Source organism: Epinephelus lanceolatus, chromosome 4, assembly GCF_041903045.1.
Source record: "Epinephelus lanceolatus isolate andai-2023 chromosome 4, ASM4190304v1, whole genome shotgun sequence".
Taxonomy (NCBI): Eukaryota; Metazoa; Chordata; class Actinopteri; order Perciformes; family Serranidae; genus Epinephelus; species Epinephelus lanceolatus.
Window position 1 is genome coordinate 20312954 of NC_135737.1, and position 22845 is coordinate 20335798.

The 22845-nt window shown below is 39.7% G+C and overlaps 2 protein-coding genes across 2 annotated transcripts in view; both read left to right on the forward strand.

Moving 5' to 3' along the window:
• The first annotated feature begins 256 nt into the window (after positions 1–256).
• serpinf2b (serpin peptidase inhibitor, clade F (alpha-2 antiplasmin, pigment epithelium derived factor), member 2b) lies at positions 257–4872 on the forward strand. Its single transcript, XM_033630569.2, has 10 exons — positions 257–395; positions 1926–2022; positions 2120–2188; positions 2304–2378; positions 2483–2768; positions 2942–3085; positions 3243–3431; positions 3617–3759; positions 3851–4055; positions 4140–4872. The coding sequence occupies exons 3-10, from the start codon at positions 2135–2137 to the stop codon at positions 4490–4492; spliced, it is 1449 nt and encodes a 482-aa protein (XP_033486460.1). The 5' UTR covers positions 257–395; positions 1926–2022; positions 2120–2134; the 3' UTR covers positions 4493–4872.
• Positions 4873–5667: 795 nt separating this feature from the next.
• rpa1 (replication protein A1) overlaps positions 5668–22845 on the forward strand; it is a 35550-nt gene continuing 18372 nt past the window's right edge. Inside the window, exons 1-12 of the mRNA XM_033632288.2 lie at positions 5668–5824; positions 6231–6278; positions 6762–6840; positions 7250–7358; positions 7521–7609; positions 8117–8191; positions 9911–10025; positions 12006–12108; positions 12240–12308; positions 12628–12820; positions 15579–15715; positions 19953–20101. Of these exons, the coding sequence (XP_033488179.1) occupies positions 5795–5824; positions 6231–6278; positions 6762–6840; positions 7250–7358; positions 7521–7609; positions 8117–8191; positions 9911–10025; positions 12006–12108; positions 12240–12308; positions 12628–12820; positions 15579–15715; positions 19953–20101 (1196 nt within the window). The 5' untranslated portion in view covers positions 5668–5794. The remainder of the gene's footprint in view (positions 5825–6230; positions 6279–6761; positions 6841–7249; positions 7359–7520; positions 7610–8116; positions 8192–9910; positions 10026–12005; positions 12109–12239; positions 12309–12627; positions 12821–15578; positions 15716–19952; positions 20102–22845) is intronic.

The window sequence follows — 22845 nt, forward strand, 5'->3', positions numbered from 1 at the left end:
GGTTTCTGGGAAGTGTGGGCTTGTGTTCTCCGACATCAGATGTGTAACTAGTATCAGCAGGTTGTGTTTGTTTGCCCACACACAGTTGGATTAACCACACTTTTGCAATTAATTTGTCCTGTTTGCTGGTAAAGATTTTGTTGTGTCATGATATTATCCCCTGCTCATTGACATGCAAAGTTGCTCAGTCTTCAATATTCAACCCCAGGTGATTGTCAGTAGCTACATTTACAAACAAATAGTGGCTTAAATGAGGCCCCAATCAATGTAAGTTGATGTTTAACTGTTTGCTGAGCAAGTGCCAATCTTTTACTGTCAGGAATTCTGCCATCCACAGTCACTTAGTCGCTCCTTTTTTGGACAAGGCAGCAAGTTTTTTCTAATTTAACCTTAAGGTAAGATCAAATTTATTTTAATAAATGTATTGGGTTACTATGGTACATTTGAATACGTGGTGGAATATGCAAAATGCTAGTCAGTTATTCATGGATTTTTCATGTCTGTAAGGTCTGCATAGGGGGCTATGGCTCCACCAGCTTATAATTCACACTTCTTAAACTGTATTTTATTTTTTGTATTTGGATACTTTGTTTATTTGAACACAGAAATCCTTGATGACATCACGCTGCACTGAAACTCAAAATGCTTTTTCTGATTTTGGTCCCTCAAAGTGCATATAGTCCTGTCACAATGTTTAATTGAACAATAAATTTGTAATATTAGGATGTTGTTTAAGACAGCCTCGGTATCTGCTGAAAGCACATCCTTTGCTTTTTCCTGGGCCTCGTGCAGGAAGGGACATACGAACAAACTTCCCTTATTTTTTGACGGATCCACGATTTGTTCTTATTTTGTTAATACCCATTTATTCCTGGAATTCTCAAATGTTTTCTTACTTTGCTCTTCTCTTAGATAAGAAAAAATATTTACAAGTTTTAAATTGTAGTAAAAAAATGCATGAAAATCATATTAAGACTATGTTTTCGAGTCATTATAATGATTGGATCATTCTGAACAGCTTATATTTTGCTCGTAGATGCATTGGTCAGCAGGCCTCACACAGAGATCACACAGATCTACTTGATGAGACAAAAGAGCACTGCTTTTATGACCATTTTCGTTTCAGTTACTATGCTTCCCTCTTGAATGTAACTAAGCACATTTATTCAAGTGCTGTACTTAGGTGCAAATTACAGTTACTTTACCTAAGTATTTGAATCTCATACCTCTTTGTGATTCTACTTCACTACACTACAGACATATACATTTTACTCCACTGCAATCATTTGATAACTTAAGTTACTAGTTATTTTACAAATGAAGAGTTTTGCACATACAGCATTGAATTAACACAAAATGACTGACAACTATTTTGATAATTGTTTGTTATTTTCAATGGAAAATTTTTTTATGGTTCCAGCTTCTAAATTATATGGACCTACTGCTTTAACTTTTAATAAGTTTAATTATTCAACCATATTAAATTTATGTTATTTTGCATTGATCACTTTAACGTTTAATGGTACTAACATACCTAATTTTCAATTCAGGACTTTTACTATTAACAGTATTTTTAAAGTGTGATCTTGCTACTTTTACTTAGGTAAAGGATTTGACTGTTTCTTCCACCACTGCTGCTGACATGGCATTTACATCATCACAAATGTTTCCTGTAATACCAGTGCACACTCTGGACAGTCATATTTACTTTGTTAAGGGTTTATTGATATAAAGTGTCATCATTCAGCATATCTGAGTAAGAGCTGATTTGGATGGTTAAGAACCTTCCAACTTTGGTGCAACTTATCTTCCTCTCTGTTCTGTGATATGTGAGAATTTTAAAAGAATGTTGCTGTGTGAGGCCCATTGTGTGGAAATCTTGGCGCAGGTTCAACAAAATATTTTGTGTGACTCCCATGTTTTAGGCATATTTAGGCAGGGCTCCTTAAAAAGAGGGCGACTAAGTAGTACCAAAGCTTTTGAGACCTGCCAACAATACAGCAGAGAAACTATAAACAAAAGGTGAGTGTTGTGCTTCAAGAGATTTGACTATGACAGGTATATATTTCTTAATTTTTATGGGTTGTTTTCCAGCAAACATAATTTCTCTCATTTCCAGTTACATTCTAAGGACATGGACCTTCCTCTGACACTCCTGTTGATCTGTCTCTGCAGCCAAGGAGTCACTGTAAAGCACTGGAATTCCTTATAAATCACTTTTAAGATCATGCTAAATAACTATAATCTTTGCTGATTATATAATGCTTGTATAGATTGTTTTATAATACCTTTCTTCTCGACAGAGTGTTGAGGTGGAAGAAAAGGAATCGATCCCTTTGGTGCCTCTCATTCCTTTGATGCCCAGCCATCCCATAGAGGTTAGAGGCAAAACAGTTTGGAAGTTTTTTTCTCTCTCCTTGTGCTTGTGTCACAATTTGGAAAATGTCCTTGTACTTAACTTTTCTCACATTCCTGCCTTTAGAAAGTAAAAAATGAAAGTACAGCACAACCAGGAAGTGCTAATACGACAGAAGCACCAGTAACTGCAACAACCATAACTAGTAGGCCCAATGGGAGCTCATCGGAGGAAGAGCAAGATGAAGTTTGTCCGTCTGCCGCCCAAAGCCTACAGTCCAGGGAAGCAGTCGCTGCAGCCATTCAGAAACTGGGTGTGCAGCTGCTGCAGAACCTGGAGTCAACGCCAGAGCAGCCAAATGTCATCATATCTCCTTTCAGCATATCATTAGCACTCTCCCAACTGGCTTTAGGTATGCATGTCCTGATGCAGCATTTATATGACACATTGTATCTAAACAGCTTGCTCTTCACAAACATGCAGTTACCACATTTGATGAATTGTGTCAACAATTTGCCCAAGTTTATAGTCGTCTGGAGACTGCTGCCGCTCTCATCCAATTATTGCATCCCTCTCCCTTTACAGGTGCAGTAAATGAGACAGAGGAGCTGCTGATGCATCATCTCCATGAAAACACGCTCCCCTGTTACCACGAATCTCTGCACAATGTCTTAGAGCAGCTCAGAAACAATGACCTGCAAATTGCCACTCGTATCTTCCTGCGCCAAGGTTACTTCCCAGCAAATAACTTTCAACTACACTAAAAGTTTAGACCACACAGAAAACACTTACATCTCATCACTTCTCTCACTAATTTGTGCTGACCTAAAAGAGCAGGTTTGAGAGAAATAGAGCTGAAAGAGTGTGTGTTTATTATTTGTTTTAGGGTTTGAGCCAAAGCCAGACTTTGTCCATGAATCTCAGCGGTTATATGACTCAGAGCCAGCAGTCCTGGAAAGCCTGCAACAGATAAACGCCTGGGTAGAGAATGCAACAAACGGAAAGATGACTGACTTCCTGTCCGCTTTGCCGCCGAATGTGCTCCTCATGCTCATTAATGCCGTCCACTTCAAGGGTAAAATGTTACCATCTTCATGTAATTAGTCTCTTTTCTAAATAAAATTTGCTGAGAATACTTATTTGCCAAGATCCCAATGGAAACCAATGAAATCTCCTGTGTTTGCAAATTTTCTTTTTCATTAGCTACTGAATGTTTGAATAGTGCTGTCGACTAAAACTCAGACCCCATATTACCTGCAGGAGAGTGGAAAAGTCGATTTGACCCGCGCTTTACCTCAAGAGGTGTGTTCTACCTTGACGACAAGCGCATGGTTGACGTTGAAGTGATGGAAGATGCCAAACATCCTTTGAGTTTATTTACTGATAATGAACTGGAGGCTCAGGTAAAATACAGTGTCATCACTATACACTGACAAAAAAAATACCTGACATAACCTCCATTTCATTACAACACTGTTTCGTCTTCCTGCGCAGGTAGCGAGTTTCCCATTCCAGAAGTCCATGAACTTGTTGGTAGTCATGCCCATGTCCGGCCAGGTGAATTTGTCTTCACTTTCCGCAAAGCTGAATATCTCGGACCTGTATCGTCGTCTGCCAAAGGAGAGGGCTGTTCAAGTTAAAGTCCCCAAATTTAAGTTGGAGTATGGTCAAGAACTGCAGGATGTTTTTACCAAATTAGGTAAGACCTCATAATATCCCATGGTCTTTTTTGAGCATGCTACAGACAGACTTGAATTGACCCTGTCCCCCTGCTCTGTTTTAGGCCTCGGAGGGATGTTTTCCAGTCCCAACCTGGCTGAGATAGCAGACGGCCCCCTGCTGGTCTCCAGTGTGATGCACAAGTCCACCATGGAGATAAATGAGGAGGGTGCGGAGGCTGCTGCAGCCACCACTGTGGTCATCTCACGGGCATCCAACCCTGTATTCCACCTCAGCCAACCTTTCTTCTTTGCCCTTATGGATGATAAGACTCAAGTGCCGATTTTCATGGGGGTCATTAACAACCCAAATCCTGGAGCTCCTATCTTGCAGAGAGGAGGACTTGGAAGCAAAGATAAAGTGGGATTCCCATTTGATAAGAATCAGCTTGGCACATTTGGAGGCCCACCTAAGTAGGGACTAATACCTGCACTACTGTCCCATGGAAAACCCAGACCAAGATCTCTACAATTGTACAGATTAAATGTACAATATTTCTTAGCTGGATCAAATGTATGTGTGAGAACATATGCTTCATTTGTGTCTTTATTTCAATCAAGAAAAGACACACTGAGGAGCACAGTATTCCATGTAAAAAACAAATATTTCTTTAACAAATTACAGTTTTGCTGTATTAGATGAACTGGTCAAGCAACTCTCAAGATTATATTTAGTAACACTTTAAATTTTCAAGGTATGAAATGTAAGGCCAATGACACAGCTTTACTTTTGTATGTAGTTGAATTTTTCGAGATTTCACCCAATGGACTAATAAACTGAATTGATTTGAAACACAACATGTCAAGGTTATGAGTTTTATTGTCTTCTTGAATTAAAAAAAAACTGCTGATGTAATCTGAAGCTTGGTGAAACTAAGGAAAGATTATACAAAGAGGACAATTTAACATACCTAAATATCTAAATCCCAGTGATTAGCTAATGGAGTTACCTGTAATTTGGAAAATAACCTGGTCCTATCCCACTTGTTTTGTCCTGCTGTCTGTGGTGCAACATTAAATGACTGCAATAAAACTATGGGAATCGCAGGTACTTCATATACATATTTCAGTAAAATCTTATTTTTCGCAGCCATTATTTTTTAATGTGTTGTTATCAATTTGTCCTCTACATCTAATATTGTATTTACACAGGAAGAGCCTGCGATAAAATAATTTAGGGAAAAGGTTACTTCTTGCACATATATGCACATATATCTTTTTAAGATCATATCTATCTATGAGGTAATTATTCTTATATTAGTGTGATGACCTCATTAACAAAAACATGCGATCATTTAAAAAGTATCAACCCAATAATTTCCAAAATACGGCTGTCTAAGTTTTTGTTTACATCCTTTCGAAGATATGAGTTATGGCGGAGTCTGAAATCTCCCATTTTCCTCTGGCCCTAAACGCATCGTACTAAGCGCCTGACGTCACGGCATGCTTGGCGCTGAGATTCATGTAACTGGTCTCCGGTCAGTTTTACAGCGTTTCCAAGCCGATACATTCACGGTGCTGACTGGCTGCAAACTGAAGTCAGATCTGTGACCGGAACCGGAAACTGTAGCAGCAAATGCGACGCTTCGCGCGTTTGTACAAGCTGTTGGCGCCAGCGACATAACTGCCGGAGTACTGTCAGTGGTGGACGCGCAGAGCTGTCTGTCTGACATTTTGTATTAAAGTCGTCTTTTTGTGGCTAAATCACCTCCTCGCAAACATGGCAAAGCTCTCAGAGGGTGCCATAGTGGTAAGGATAATCTTTTCAGTATAACTATGACACTAAAATATGAATTTCAAAACGAGAAAGTGCATTCTTTGTTCAGCTGGAGAAGCTAGCAGTCACTTGTTTGCAGCTGATGTAGCTTTACAGTTTGTAATTGAACCAACGGCAGAGGTCAAAATAAGAACGTTAGCATTAGTCAGCTTAACTGACAAAATGTAGCTACTTCGCTGTTGTTAGAGTAGAAATTGAACTCTAATGTTAGATAATTACTTTGAATTGTCATTGGAAGAAAGAAAGAAAGAACGAAAGAAAGAAAGAAATGGTTTTCTAAATGTTTTTACCTTTTAACATGGTCAAATATATAACTTGACAAACGGCTAAAGCTAGTTAGCATAAACGCAGTAATTAAGCTAGCTATTTGTGTTTCCAGGCTCTATCAAATGGCACCGGTGGCAATGACGCAGTGCTGCAGTGTGTGGTGAGTAACAAAGAACCAGTATCATGAAATCTTTCCTTAACATTACTGCTTCACCTTTACATCCCTGCTGACCTACTGACTTAATTCATTCTGTATGTAGTGACAATTTATCAAGCTAAGATTGACACCACAAACACACATATCCCTATTGTCTCCACCTCTTACCTAGACGTAGGAAGCATTCTGTAAACCAAAGCTGGACATACTAACGTTACATTTCACATGACACACATTTCATAAATACTACAGTATTTGAAGTATTTCCACACAGTGCAGTGGGGTCTCAACAACAATGGACACTTCAGAGAACAAGTCCAGACATGATGTAGCTCACTTTATGAGAAGTAAAGAGTTTTATGTACAAAAGAAAGACAAGGGGCTGGCAAAGGAAATGACTGATATGCACTTTAAGTCTTGAATGCACCAGTCGTCAAATCTAAACGAAAGGATTGCTTTAACAGTTTGACTTATATCACCTTTCAGAACATTCGGAAGATTGATGGAGGAAATGGTCCAGCTCGCTTTCGGGTGATGATGAGCGATGGAGTACACACTCTGTCCTGTATGTTTTTTTATTTTTGTTATGATTTCTTTTGATACATAGTGGAGTACTTATTTCCCTCCAACGCAGCTACCACATTAATACAGGAAAACAGATTTGGCTCCATGACAGACGATGAGATTTGTAAAGCAAGTTATTGCAAATTATTGTTAATTGTTGTGACTGATATTTAGATTCAGTTTTATATTAATGTGGATGCCAGTACTCAGACAGTAAACCATCTTCCTCAGATTCCTCTGTTTGTTAGATTACCTTAATTAATATAATCTCATTAAAATGTGAATGTGGCTGCTATTTAAATTTTTTATTAGACACTAAATGTGCAATGGGGTTGAAGACTACAGCTGTTTAGGAGCAGTTATTTTCAAGAGCCCTTTAACTGAATTGTCACTTTTCTACACCTTTGCAGCCTTCATGCTCTCAACGCAGCTGAACTACATGGCTGAAGAAAACCGACTGGCCCCGAACTGCATCTGCATTCTGAAGAAACATGTGACAAACATACTGAAGGATAAACGGTATGCAGTTTTTTTTTTTTACACATTTCTTATCTTCCTATTGAGACTTTGGCCATTACCTGCATAATTGTGTTGAATATAGTGAGCGTATTTAGTAATTATCCTCCACAATGCATGGATACAGTGCTATATTCTGCAGTTAATTGTGATGTCTCATTACAGACGAGTGGTAATCATTTTGGAAATAGAAGTCGTTAAGCCTGCTGAAGAAGTTGCTGGAAGAATAGGTGACCCTACTCCTTACACTGATGGTAAGCCTCCAAAACACATTTCGTAATGTTTGCTGCTTACTGAAAAATCATATTTGTCTTGAAGCAATGCTCACTGAATGTGTTTATGAGGTGAGATGTATGTTTACATATTAGTGTTGTCAAAAATATTGATTTATCTATATATATTGATTCTTAATATTTGAAACCGTGTCAGTACAGTGGTACCAGCCAGAATTTCTCGTTCTCTTAGTGTTAATATTTACCGCTATTATGCTGTTCTCTGCTACTAACCAAGAAAAGAAAAGTTGTCATTGACATCAGGTTACAGCATGGTTTTATTTATCTTTGAATGAAAATGTTTAAATTGTATCCCCTCAATGTAAATTTTTTTTCCCATGGTATTGAAAAAAGTAATTATATTTTTCAAGGTATTGTATCGAAGTTAGAAATTTCAGTATTGTGACAACACTATTGCATATACATTTGTCTTATATATGGTTCAAAGTGTCACTGCAGGATGATACTGATGTCAAAACTTCTCTGCAGGTCAAGTCAAAGCCCCACAGTCTGCACCAGTCCCTGAGATCCGCCCTCCACTACAGCAGCAAAATACAAATGAAGGTGAGCGCAAGTTTTAGATTTAACCGGAATTGAAGTCCCAGTAAAAAAAAAAAAAAAATTGAGTGGTGTACAGTTATAGGAGGGATTTAAATCAAATGCTGAGCAATTTATTGGACTGCTAAGAAGTGGGTGGGCCTAGAGTGCTGCACTATGCCAAGCTACAGCGGAGTCTGCTGCTCCACACACACTTCCCTTACTGTTAGATTAGGAGGAGAACGAGGAAGAGGTGCATGATTTAGGCCTTAGCCACGTTGTTTTGGAAATGAAAACAAATGATTTGCCCACAGATACCTTAACACTCATCTCTCTCTATCACTCTCCATAATGCTTTGTTAGCTACCACAATCAACACACATGGTGAAGTGTGGTTTTATATGACTGGTGTGGCTTGTTAATCACCCAAAGTTGATTTGATTTGATGAAATTTTGTAAATGCCTCTGAATGCAGGATGAGTCATCAGAATTTTGAAACAGAAAGCACACAGAATTAAAACTGGAAAATTCATTTTTTTTTATTTCATGCGGACTTTAAAAAAAATGGCTGAACTTGTGTAGACATTTCATTTAGTGGAAAAATGTGCACAAATAGTTCATGTAACCACCAGATGGCAGCATTTCTCTGCTGCTCTCTATAATGTGGGTGACCCACAGATTTACAGGACACAAGTAATTTTGACAGCCCCGTTGAGAAACATTTTCATTTTTAGCTTTCTCAAGAGTTTTTTCACTGTGTTATTGACACAATTCGCAATTCTCCAGAGGTTCCCCTTTTCATGTGAGTGCTTGGTAGCATAAACTTGAACGACTGTGAGCCTGTGTCGATGGGTAGCTGTCTCTGCCTGTGCCTGTCAATCACTGTGTTTATCTGTTTTTGAATGCACAATGGAATACACAAACAAGCAAGTATGTAGAAACACAGACTACCTGGAGAGTGTATTTTAACCCCATGAACAAACATTTATTCTTCACCTTTGTTCATGTCAATGATAAGCAGTAGATCGCAGCATCACAAATAACTCTGACCAGGAGAGATTTGCAATCCGGCTGTCAGAGGGATTTTTCTGTCTTCTAGTGTGTGTCATAGCAGGTATTCATCCCTCTAATCTGCCATGTGGGAATTGAGGTTGTGGCAAGCACCCTCCTCATGAGCACAGTCATTGTTCATTTTTCTGTGTGTGCTGGTTGATCTGGGGGCTTAATTACCAGAAGTGCAGTGGTTGGCAAAGTGGGAGGACTTAAGTGGACACTTTGAACTCTAATCCTCCGCGTGAGACGCACACAAATCAAATGTGCAGCGCTTGTTCAAACGGAAAATCTCAAAGTCAGGCAGCTGTGCTCTCCTGGGGAAGAGCAGCTCCAGTTTGTTATAGCATTTCACACTCTGCCCTGATTCTGTGAAATGTGAATCATCCTTCTCACCAAAATGCTGGATCACACATCTCCACCAACTTGGCTTGACGAGATTTGTTTCCTGTTGGAGTCTATCCTCTCGCTCGACTCCAGAGCCAACGGTGGTAAATTTACTTTAAGTCATTAGGCTTTTCTTTGATGAAACTTCCCTCATGAAGTGAGATAACTACAGTGATCAAGCAGTTGCAATCCAAAGAAATTGGATTTTTGTAATTCCTCTCTGATGAATAATGCATGTGCCTCACTCTTGACTTCTCTCCATCACTGCTCTTCATGGATCATTTATTTCTCTCTTCATTCCTCCAACAGTGAAAAAGGGTTTCAGTAGAGACTTTGGGAAAAAAAACCCATCTGCTATGCCCAGCACTCCAGGGGGCAGCTCCAAAATTGTGCCGATCGCCAGCCTCAACCCCTACCAGTCAAAGTGAGTATAGTTCCCAATCACTGGGAAATGTCACATCATGACAAAAAGCAGGTATATTTGATATGTTTGGGACAGTCACAACACATCACTATATACATTTATAATAAATTAAAACTGGTGTAAATTAAATAAAAATCTCATAAGAGCCAGACCATGTGGAGTGTAATAAAGATATACATTGACAAGTCAAGGTTGGCGCAAAACAATAATTTAATACAATTCCATACAGTAGACCTGCTCTCTAATCTTATGTAAAAGTTTATTTTTTCAAAACTGTCCAAGAAGTGCTGAGCCAACCTGTTGTGAATCTTTAGTTTGTTGTGCTGCCTTGGATATTATTTTATTGGGAGGAGCAGGGGAAATATATTTTGCATTATCTGTTTAGAGCCAGACTCTATAAAATGACCTGTAATGTCAGCCGATATTACCTTAAGGCAGACATATTGGTATTGGTATATATGTTAGCTCTAAGAGATTGCAGAGCATAAATGCCAAAGTTGTCGACATAGTTTGTCCACTAGTGAGCACTACAACTTTATTTTTCAACCCTAAAATGTCCTGCAAAATGCAAATGGTCCTGCTCAGGGCAGATTTCAGTCACTAGGCCTTAAAAAAATAAAGGAAAAATGAGAGGCCTTAAAAATAGTTGTTTATGTGGAAAGAAAACTATTGTATAAAAAATACTGCAAACTACTATCAGCTGATATCATTATTTGATTTTTAAAACTGTCAAATATGAATATTAGTATTGGCCTCAAAAATGCAGTATCCATCAGGCTCTCCTGTGTGCTGACAAACGGACTGCATGAATTAATAAATAAAAACATGCATAAGTACAGTTACATTCTGGGTCAATGAGGTTCTTGAAACATCACCAATAATGACATAAATGATGGAGAATGCAAGATTAGTCACTTAAACGTTGCTACTGTCACTAATAGGCGCTAGAGATACCAGTTGGTTAAACCTGTTACTAAAATTATTATTTTATGAGATTGCATTCACCCAATGAAAATGCCGTTGTAATAATCAGGCACATTTCCAGAAGAATATTTTGGTGGACAAAGGTCAAGGTCACTGTGACCTCATCTGTTTGATTCTTGTGAACGTGGTATCTCAAAAATACCCTGAGGTAATTTCTTCTAATGTGGCGCAAAGGTTGACTTGACGTGACTCATTGAACTGATTTTGGTGATCAAAGGTCAAGGTCAGTGTGATCTTGCAAATGTCTCATTCTTGTGAACATGAAATTTCAAGAACACCTGAGGGGAATATCTTTAAATTTGACACAAATGTCCACTTGGACTGAAGAATAAACTGTTAAGAATTATGTGGTCAAAGGTCAAGGTCAGTGTGACCTCACACAATGTGTTTTTGGCCATAACTCAAGAATTCATATGCTAATTTTGACAAAACTTAAAACTAAAAGGATAAAATAATGAAGTGATGACATTTTATATTCTGAAGGTCCAAGGTCAGCATCATTGTGACATCATAGTATTTTGCATAAAATACTTTTCTGGCCATTATTCGATGTCATATCTCAGAAGCAGAAGAAGAAAGATTTGGTTGGATACTAAATTGCTGACACTCATCTTAGGTGTCCACCCTGAAACTGATTGTATAGATCTTCTGTGCTGTTTGGGGGGCAATGGGTGTGATGCATCCATGTTCTCACAGACTTGGGTATAAACTGTAATAGAAACTTGACTGGTGTGCGGAGGCGGTAATTCTAGTTTTTAAATAAATGTTATTTGGTAATGCTAATTTAGTGAGTTGTCGTTTTTAATCAGATAATGTTCATAAAGCGCAGTGTAAAGTGCCACAATTTTCAGCAGCATGAAAAATTTGATTCATTTCATATGGCTCTTATACGCACTATTTTTTCAGACAGTGTTTGTGTTCAATTTGAACTGTTTTCTGAGTTTCTTACTTTTAGACCTGTCACTTAGTCAAAAATAACCTTTCCGTTCCTGTTAGGTGGACTGTCCGCGCCCGTGTAACCAATAAGAGTGGCATCCGTACATGGAGCAACTCTCGTGGTGATGGCAAACTCTTCTCCATGGAGCTTGTGGATGAGAGTGTGAGTGTTATTGTGATCTCGGTGTTAATTTTTATGCTATGTAAATAAACAACAAGATATCATGAGTTGAAAATCTTGTGCTGTCCCAGACCCACTTTAATATAATAACCAGACTGTCTGTTTTGTTACAGGGAGAGATACGAGTGACTGGTTTCAATCAAGAGGTGGACAAGTTCTTCAGCCTTATTGATGTTGGCAAGGTGAGACGTTCCTCCAGATAATGATTCAGTATTTGCTAATTATCTGTCAAAACTGTCTTTCACTGTGCCGTTAAAGTCGGATTTGGCCGCAGACTGTGCTATCAACAGCTGCCAGTACTTTGTGAGTTAAAACCACAGAGACTATGAATGAGTCATCTGGCTTCAATGTACCCATACAATAAGCGGCTTATGCTCATCTGCCAGCCTTTGTTGATCCCCCCCGACTGTCTGAAGTCGTATCTTGTTTGCACCATTCAGTCAGGTGAAATGTTCCCCAGATCTCTGATTAACACGTGGTTCATCCATCTGTATGGGCCAGGTCTACTACGTCTCCAAGGGCTCCCTGAAGATCGCCAACAAGCAGTATACATCAGTGAAGAATGACTATGAGATGACTCTCAATGGAGAGTCAAGCATCATCCCCTGTGAAGACAGCTGCGAAGTTCCCATGGTGCAGTGTGATTTTGTGTCTATCGGTGACCTGGAGAACAGAGACAAAGATGCCATCGTTGGTAAGAGACGCCAGTAATGATCCACACAGGCATTTCTGAAGCCTACCTGTGTCATTAAACTTCCAGACAGCTATACCCCATCAGTATTTTTCCAGCCTGTATTTTGAGACGAACACAGTGAGCAGCCTGCAGCCCTAACAATGTATACAAAGATATGACATACTGTTCAGCTCTACCCTGATGTTTTTATCAGAAAATGAGTCTCCCGATAGTTCAAGTTTTTTTTTAAGGGCTGTGGAAAAGTCATTGAATTTGTAAATAGCAATTTCAAGGCCTGGAGAAGTTTTGGAGAAATTAATAAACCCAGAAAGTTTTTTGAAAAGTCAAGGCAATTAGCTTTACAAATGGCTGTACAATAGAGTATATATGCGCTATATATATGTGTGTTTATGTTCTGGCACATCAGTCACGTCATTTAACGTGATGCTTTTCTCTGTTTCGGTCACATTAGACGCCCACCTGAGTGGCAGCTTCTATGTAGTGTAGATGTAAATTCGTGCAGTGCCAGGAAAATGCAGATGTATTAATGTCTAGCTACACTTGACAAGTACAAGACATGAGAAAGACCATGACCCAGGACGTGCACAATGTGAACTATGTAGTCAAACACTTGACATTTCAACCATGTGCTCGGCAGTGCTAGCTAGCCATGTTAAAGGAGCTAACGGCAGTAAATTTTGGCCAATTAGCAAATTCTCACGAACGTTATTCCTACAAATCACATGACGACACCAGCCAGCTTTTCAGGTCATGGTTGCCCCGACAACCAGATAGCTCTGAGATTTGCATGTGGGGAATGCAGGTGCTCATTTACAGTGCATGTGCTGTAGGACTGGGCCTTATTTAAACAATAAAGTCATGGTATGGGCTTTTATTCTTATTTTGCATGTAACATTACACACAGATGTTTCAAATAATGTATGGCCATGAAAATTTGTCTCCCGGGCATGGGAAAGTTACAGAAAGTTATCAGTAATAATTGGTATGAACTGGTCGTTTTGTTCAGGTTGCAGACTTCTGGCAATTATTATAGGTGCGTAGAGTGAGACAGTGAATGGAATAAATGAGTGAAACTGTCAGCATTATATCCTCAAAGTACAATGTTGTAACAAAGACAACGGCTGAATAAAACATCGAAAGGCAGACTACCGGTATGTAAGATGTTAAATAAATCTAGCCGACAGTCCTAACAGGTTGAAATATATGGTGGAGGAATATAAACACTGGATCTGTTCATGTCTATTTGTCTTGTAGTCTCTGTAGCCAGCTCAAAGTATTTTGTTTAATGGGCCTTAGATAAGATTTTTCCTTTCAGTCGAAGCTCCGTTTATTCCTCTCAATCGGCCCCACCTCCTAAACAAAGTCTTATCTTACAGGGTAAAATATTGTATACAAGCAGCTAGTTAGACCAAAACAGGATTTGAGACTGATTTAGACTTCTGCTATTTAGAAGCCTGTAGAGCCCCACTACACACAGTCTCAGATCTATTACTCAGAATCAGGCCATGTAAACCCTTTCAAGGCAGAGCTGGGGGCTCTGTTTGTTCCTCTGCTGCATTGTTGTCATGGGATGATCTGTCTAGTATCAGCATTTTTTTCTGATTGAACGCTGGCCACATTTTGCCCATTTTATGAGACATTAGTTTTGATGTTGTCTTATTTATTTAGTGCCCTAAAACTATGTGCAGAGGGCTGAGTTGTGTAATGTGCTGTGCACCAAACTACAGGTGGCTTAAGCTTGTGTCCTCTATGATTCCTGTTGTTTAAGTGTACATTGTTTTCCTTAATGGAGGGCTTGGGCTGTGTGAGGCCTAAACACATCATAATTCTCTTAAGCCCTGTTTATTGCAAAAAGCACAACCAACCAACCAAATCTCAGAGCCTATCTCCTACTGAGGTGTTTCCAAGCACCCAATAATAAGCTATCATAAGAGGAGGAAAGAGTTTGTAGCAGAAAGTAGAGCCGGATATGCTGTGAGGTTATGGTAATTACAGTATACGAGCAGAGAGATAAAAGTGGTATTAATAATACTGATGACAGTAATAGCCTGTAGTGCAGATTGACTTTGGGCCCTATGGCAGAGCCGATGAGAAAATGAGAACCTGCTGTCACAGGTAAAATGAAGTAATAATAAGGAGTCTGCTTGTAATTCTTATAATGAAGACTGCAGCTTGTACTGCTGTTTGAGTAATTTCTCAAAAATCAAATCAAGCGTTACGTTTTGTTCATCACGGTTAATATATTTAAAATCCTTTTACTCAGTGGGGGTTTATAGATGATGTGGAATGCTCGCGATGCCACTCTTGCACCTTTACAAATAAATGGCTCAGCATCTGTCATGCTTGATTGCATTAGTTAACAAAGTATGCTTGATGAAGTGCATAGGAGGAAACAATTAAAGCCTATTTTGGGGATTCTCTCCTACATTATGGATGTAAGTGCCTGGTACACAGGCCAGTGACCTCACGCCTGATTTGAAATGAATGAATCACTTATTTCCCATAAGCCAATTTGTGCCGGAAACCACGGGGCCTTGAGTGACCTGCCAGCGTAAAACACCGCAATCAATATTTATGATATGTATATTTGTAAACAATCGGGAGGATTTGTTGGGAAAACTAAACCTATGTGGTTATCATCTTCTCAATAAGCAGTAAATGATGCAATCTTAACAGACTGGAAACTATATAAGGTCGGGAATAGAAAAACAGCCCCAGTGTCTGCTGGTAATCCACTGATTCATGTCTTCTGTTCCAGATGTGATTGGAGTGTGTAAGAGTGTGGAAGAAGTGACCCGCCTCACTACCAAGTCCAACAAAGAAGTGTCCAAGAGGACCATCAGCCTGATGGACATGTCTGGGAAGATGGTGACTGTGACACTGTGGGGAGAGGAAGTGAGTAAAGACATTAGGTAGAGAGTATCATGTGTAGGAGGGTAGAAGTGTTGTTTCTGGAGCTTTTTAAATTGGTAGTTAAAATCAATACCAAACTTATAAACATAGACATGCTTGTTGTGGTTCAAATTATCATCTGAGAACAACTATTTAAGTGACTTAAGCTTAAAGGAAATGGCCACTTTAGAATGAAAATATGGACAGTACTTACTGACCTTCATGCCGACAAGAAGTCCAGTGTAGTTTTTTAATCCACAAAACGCGTTCGGGGTATCAGAGGATAACAGCTAGCCGGAGTAACAGCTACACTTGCTGTGCATGGAACCCACATTTTGAAAATGTAATAAAACTCCGTAATCCAAGTGCCCTGAAGCCGCGGCATGCAAAACCCGACTTGAAAAGATGTAATTTACTCCACTTTTATAGCATAATTTCTCACCGTGGTCAGTTAGCCTGCCCTGCAGGCATGCTGTGTTTACATGGCAACTCGCGCGAGACTCGAGAACTAGAACCACCACTAACATTCTAAAGTGGCCATTTCCTTTCACTAAAGCTGGATCACGCATTCAGGGGGTGATCACATTGACATGAGCACCTGCACTACAAGAAGCCTGCATTAAATGCTACTTTTGTGAAGCTGGGACTGTTGCAATAACCGAAATATTACAATACTGTGCTATTGAAACTCAAAGGATGACAAGCAACCGCCACCACCGCTATAGTCATGTTTTCAATTATTCAATTTGTTTTAAAACTGTAATTTTTGTCATTTAAAAGTGACACTACAAATAAAATAATGCTTTCTTTGTCCCACAGCTGGAAATTTGATATACCTAATAGCCTAACAATAATGCTTATTTACAAAGCTTTAAAATCAGGATAAATGAGGTAATTTGCTAAAAACAACACAAAGTGGCAGTAGTATGGAGCCCATAATCAGTGCAGGGGAAATTCCTTCACCACTTCTGCATAATATGAAGCTTGTAATGTTCAGTTTTTGGTGAGATTACACCCCCCACTATTATACCAATATAAAGTCCGTTTTTCATGCCTTCTTTGCATTTTTACACAACCAAACAATAGCGGCATCACTCCGCTCAAGTGTGTGATTATATTCTTCATCCTGGGATGCTGTCATTGTAAGAGGCGTGACGGGCGTGACATGCAACACAAAAGTTCTTTGGATTTCTATTTCTTTCTAACAGTTTTGGCCTCTAGTGTGACATATAACATATGCGTTGGCAGCGCTTTCTAAACAGCAACAATGGTGTTACGTGTCTTTCACAAACATTGACCGTCTCTATTATGTGGTGCCTGATGTAGTCCTGCTTTGGGGACTTTCAGTTAGGGTTTACAGCTACTGTTGTTCTTTGAGTTAACTGCTAACTGCTGCTTTTTAAATCTCCCACGGTGGGGCGGCAACATAATATGTAATCAAAACGTCACACCCAATCCACCCATGGTCACATCTTCCTGGCTTTACATTTTACACAGATCTCGTTTTGGGTCTGTTTTTACCTCCGTTCCTGACTCAGAGACAACTTTCTCCCGACTGTCCCCGACCGTACCGTATACATGGAATTGTGGGGTGGCATAACAGCGCAATATTCCCGCCTTGAACAGGCAATGTAAAAGTGGCTAAAGTCTTTAGTAAGAAAGGTTGGTTAAAGCATTTGCTCATCACTGTTCAGCAAAGAGACATTTACTTATGTGTTTAACAGAGGCAGATGAGGTTGAAATTGTTGACTGAATTCCCTGTCACAGGGTGATTAAGTAACCCCGCTCCTGTAGTTGATTTTTACCTGTGGCTCAGAGGGACTGTGCTGAGTTTGCCACCATTTCTTTCCTCCTGACAGGAAGCACAGTGTTCCCTGTTTGTTTATTCGACAGATAGCCCTTTTCCACAGGGACCTGCTGAGGTACACAAGATGTATAGTTTATAAAGAACAATGGGAATGCCAAAAAGCAAGTAGTGGAGATATTTTCCCCCCATCTCTGAAGGCTTTACTGTGCCCTCTCCTCTCTGTCATTGTTTTTTCTTAGTTGGTGTCCTCAGGTTATTACAGCAACGAGCACTGAAAACCTACAAATCTGAAAATCCAATAAACATATTTTTATAACAGTCTGACAGGAATTTTGTAACTGAACTACTAAGAAATGTGTTCATAGTTCATAGTGGCGAAGCTCTAGGGATGGAAATGTTGGTCTGTCATTTGCTCGCTCCATCTGTTCACCTCTTTGGTTCAGACTGAAATATGTCAATATCTGTTGGATGGATTAAGATGAATGGTCCCCAAATGATGACTCCTACAGAATTAAGCTTTCCTTTGACTTTGCCTCTAGAGTCAGTGAAATATCTCAACAACTATTGGATGGATTGCCATGACATTTGGCACAGACATTTATGTTCCCCTCTGGATAAAGTGTATTTACCTTGGTGATCCCTTAACTTTTCCTTTTCCCTCGCCATAAGGTCAGAATTTCAGTTTATCAAATTCTTTGGTTTATCACCAAATACTTGCACTACTAAATGACATTTCCATCAGCCTGTAGTGCGCTAATTAGCAAATCCTAACATGCTAAACTGATATAGTGAACATGATAAACGTACCTGCTAATCATCAGTATGTCTGTATGTCATTATGAACCGCTTTACAGTAGAGCATCACAGCATCGCTAGATTCTGTACATTTTAAATCTTGTTGTACAAAGTACATTTACGTGTTGTACTAACACACAACTTGATAAACCAAGAAGCAGATAGGGTTTGCACAAGGTCCTTGAAGTGAAAAAATAATAGCCCCTAGCAAAGTGCTAAAAACTCCTTGAAATTCATATGAACCGCATAACGCTGTCTAATATTTTGACCAAAGTTTTGTTCATCAATTCATGACGATTAATTTGCTCAGCTTTTCTTTTTTTGTTTTAAGTTTAACGCGTCCTCGTCTCACTACACAATCTTGCTCTGTTTTGCTTTGATGATGTTCCACCCGACAGCGTAGTTTTATTTTCACTTTAGGCCCGTTTCCACTGAAGAAGTTCCTGGTACTATTTGGGGGGCAGGAACTACTACAGGAACGTCCTCTCGCATGGCACTCTCAACCGCCGTGTCTCCACTGAGAGAGCGGAGTACGAGGAGGGTTCCTGTATAAGTTACGGGCTCTGGATGTGACGTAATCGTTGTGTGACCATTTTGACCGGGGCGACGTAGGGACGCCGTTAGCTGTTAGCCGATAGCGGTGTCTGTAATAACTCACTAAATGGCCCGTGAAAAAAATATTTTTTCCAGCGGATGTCTTAGTTACACCATGATTGAGCTAACTGGAGTAGTTTCATGTCGTATCTGACAACGGGAGGCTTTTAACAGATGACGTCCTGATGTTAGCTTTGCTGCTGCTGTTAGCTGTCCCTGTCAGCGGCAGCCACTGATACTTTCTAGACATCGTGATTTCCCAAAACTGAATAAATACCACACATATCAACACAAAACTGCTTTGCTAGCTCAATCATGTTGTAACTAAGATATCTGCTGGAACAAATATTTTTTTCACGGGCCATTTAGTGAGTTTTTTTTTTTTTTTTTTTTTACATGGCGGTGGAAGCTATATGAACGAGCTAACCCTCGTCTGCTGAGTTTTAAAAATGCCGGCTATTTTGTTGCTTTCTGTTGTCGTTACATCCCTCCTTGAGTATATCCAATCAGCACCAAGTAATCCCCAAGCCTCAGCCAGGAGTCTTTCGGGGCCGTTCTGAGTACCTACTCCGAGGCAGGGACTTGTTTAGCCCCTGTAAAAGTTCCGTAACTCTGTCTTTCGAGGGTGGTTCCTGCGGTGGAGACGCGCACCAACGGCCCCGGCCCCGTAAAATTACCCCGAAGTTCCTGCAGTGAAAACGGGCCTTTTACTTCACTCTTAAACCCCCCCACTAAAAACTAAACTAAAAGTGGATTTTAGACAGTTATGCCTAAGAAGAGTGCAATCAGTAACCCTTCACTTAAAAGAGAGACATGGATCACATAATTTATCTGTGTAATAAAAAGTTATATTGGAAAATGAGCCATTTTCTTTGAGTGTAGTCCTTGAAAATAAAAGAATGGTGCTGAAAAAATACTTGGAAGTCATTGAGTTTCATTTAGTATTGTCTGTCTGAACCCTGAACAGAATGAATTAAATCCAGACAGTAAGTAAAAACAAAGTTTTAATGAGTGCCCTTTTCTCCATATCTCTCGTTTATGTAGGCGGAAAAGTTTGAAGGCTCTGGACAACCCATTTTAGCCATTAAAGGGGCGAAGCTTTCAGACTACGGAGGCCGGTCCCTCTCTGCATCTTTCAGCAGCACCCTGATGATCAACCCAGACATCCCTGAGGCATATAAGCTCAGAGGCTGGTAAGTGTGCCTGAGGATCCTTGATAATGCAGTTCAGAAAATTGCTCATGTGTTCTAGCAATTGTATGCTCACGTCAAAATGGGCTCAAAGCAGGTATAAAACATGGTGTACATTTCAGGCCAGGAGGCTTATTCTTATTTATTTCACCCGCAGTGAGATAACTCCTTGCATGCAAGCATTACTGTTGAAATTGAAGAACTCGAAGGATTTAAATGGTTGTGAGAGTGCATGCTCTGATTCTCATTGTCAAGATTAGTTTTCCCCCATTAGCCGCAATGTGGGGGGTGGCTTCAATGAAGCATTACATATAAATGGAAATCATACTTAATCTGTGGAAATGCGTTTTTACTCCTCTAATCGCCTTTCCAGATGAAATGAAATCCAGACTAATTTCTGTGTGATTATGGTGATTGTAGCATTTCTTTTGCCTTGGTGTGTGTTTTGGTGTGGTTGCGTAATGTGTACACTGTTCTGTAGTGTCTGTGTTCACTTGAAAACATAGGATTATGTGGAAATTAGACAAGATATCTTTGTCTTTAAAATCAGAGTTGTTATCTGTGTACATGTAGTTATGTGTATTGCACCATATTTGATTTTATTAGAAGTAATACAGCCAAATGCAGAGTTGTAGGATCATGACATGATAAAGACATGTGACTCTATTCCTTGAAGATTTTCTTTTGGCTTTTCTTGCAAAAGAACAGAAACATTTAAGACTCACACTTTCATCTTTATTTGGCCTCACATGCTACTTCTTTGATTCCTCATTTTCTAAATTATCACCTCTCCTTGGTGTTCAACATGACCAAAAATAATCATGCACTGTGTAAATGCATTTTGCCAGAGGTAAAACGCATTTCTGTTGTTTGTGTAATCATTTTTTGAACAAAGGCATCACCCTGTCAGTGTGTGATGACAAGGTTTATTGGGACAGGTTGGCAGATGATTGACAGATGAGGCAGTGCACTCGTGGACCGCAGCGGGGGTTGATACGTAACCTTGCTCCAGCACTGTGACACAGTGACTGATCTGTTCGTATAGATCCTACTTAAACAGGCGAGACCTGCCCCTCCTCTCTGACATGAAAGCAAATGTCTGTATTTGTGAGTGGAGATCTAATCAATTCCATCCAAAGAGTTTCATTTATTTACCTCCCAATGCCAGCGACCGCTCTGCACTGAGGAATAAAAGACGGTAAACACTTCAAGTTTATTTTGTGACCAGTCCAGTGCAGCCTCTTTTTCTGCTTTGACAAATTTGCCTGCAAGTATTTAAACATGTTCAGGGGAGCTGATCTGCATAATCAGAGCAGTGAAATGTGACTCTGCTTTGCAGGTGAGAAAGAGGCAAATTATAGTATATGCTCAAATGTGCCTCTTTCATCGATGTCTCGGCTCATACAGTAATTTCTTGATTCTTTTAGCACCAGCTTCCAGCATGTCTGAATATATTTTCTTATTTTATTTCTCAGAATGCCAACTACTGTGAACTGCTGCTTTTTATGATGAGTTTTTTATATGTGCGTCGTGATTGAAAGTCTTCTATTATCAGGGCCACTCCTGGGTCTTCTGCTTTCTTGTACCTGAACACCATTAAGTCCTAAATCACATTTCCTCATCCCTGCTGGAGCATAGGCTTTTAATACTTCCTGTGCTCTCTACTGTTTAATGACGGAATGTTGTTCCCCACATTCTCCTGTCACTTCTCACTTGGACAGCCAGAGATAATGATCCTTCCTCTGTTGCTTCATCCACTGCATACGTGGAGTTTGTCCATGTGGGTCCTCTTTGGACAATGGGTTCCTGCAGGTTTGCAGCCATCTACTAATGAACAGTTTAAAAGTCACAGATGGATTGACTTGGATCGAGAGTAATGAGTCAGGTTTGGCTTCCAAGTGAAAGCCATGGCGAAGACGAGATCGTTATGCAGCATGTCTGAGGGCCGTGTCCCAGCCAGCCTCATGCTGTGAAGAGGATGGAGAGAATGGCCGCCTTAGTTATTTATCTTTTTGTTTTAAGGCTGCATCACAGAGATTATATCTAAAGATGATGACAATGGAAATTGTTAGTGTGTGTGTTTACTGGAAGACTGCCAGCTGTTTAATACATAATGTGTGTTTTGTTGTGCTGTTGATAAGTCTGGGTCTCAGGATGGAAGCCGTCAACAAGTGTGTCCCCTAATTGTTCTGTAAACCAAGATGTGAATTATAGAAAACAGAACAAGGGAGCAAATCAATTAAACCCTGAATGAATCTTTTGATGATTATTTTTTAATCTTGCCCAGAAGAACCTAAAGCTCCCTCCGCCAAACAAAGATATGCCTTTACTGTACAGCCAAGGCTGCTGAAACATCATTGTTTTACTCATGCAGAGGCGTCTTAATTTGATTGTGTTTTGGCGCAGGCCTTTGGGACTTCCTCAAATGAATAGTCTATCCTTGGTGGGCTATTGACTCGAACTGATGCAGAGTATTAGTGGTGCCGCTCAGCACTTTCCAGTGTGCTTATAAATAAAAATGCTGCATTAATTATCTTGATCTTGGGTTAATCTGGGGTCTTAGTGCGTAGTTAGTGTGCACCTGCTGTGTGCCCTCACCTTCTTTTTGAGATTTATTGACACGGGCAACCAACTTGAAATGAAACCTACACTAACATTCTCCTAGTGAGAATTAGTGTAAAAATCTGACTTCATATTTACCCTTTCATCCATCTAACTGTGAAAATGCAGTTGTCCATTAGGTGGCA

Excerpts from the sequence above, each read along its gene's own strand:
- serpinf2b (XM_033630569.2), top strand. The coding sequence starts at position 2,135 with ATGGACCTTCCTCTGACACTCCTGTTGATCTGTCTCTGCAGCCAAGGA. Across the intron at positions 2,769-2,941 it reads ACTCTCCCAACTGGCTTTAG|GTGCAGTAAATGAGACAGAG; the intron begins GTATGCATGTCC and ends CTCCCTTTACAG. Across the intron at positions 3,760-3,850 it reads ATAATGAACTGGAGGCTCAG|GTAGCGAGTTTCCCATTCCA; the intron begins GTAAAATACAGT and ends CTTCCTGCGCAG.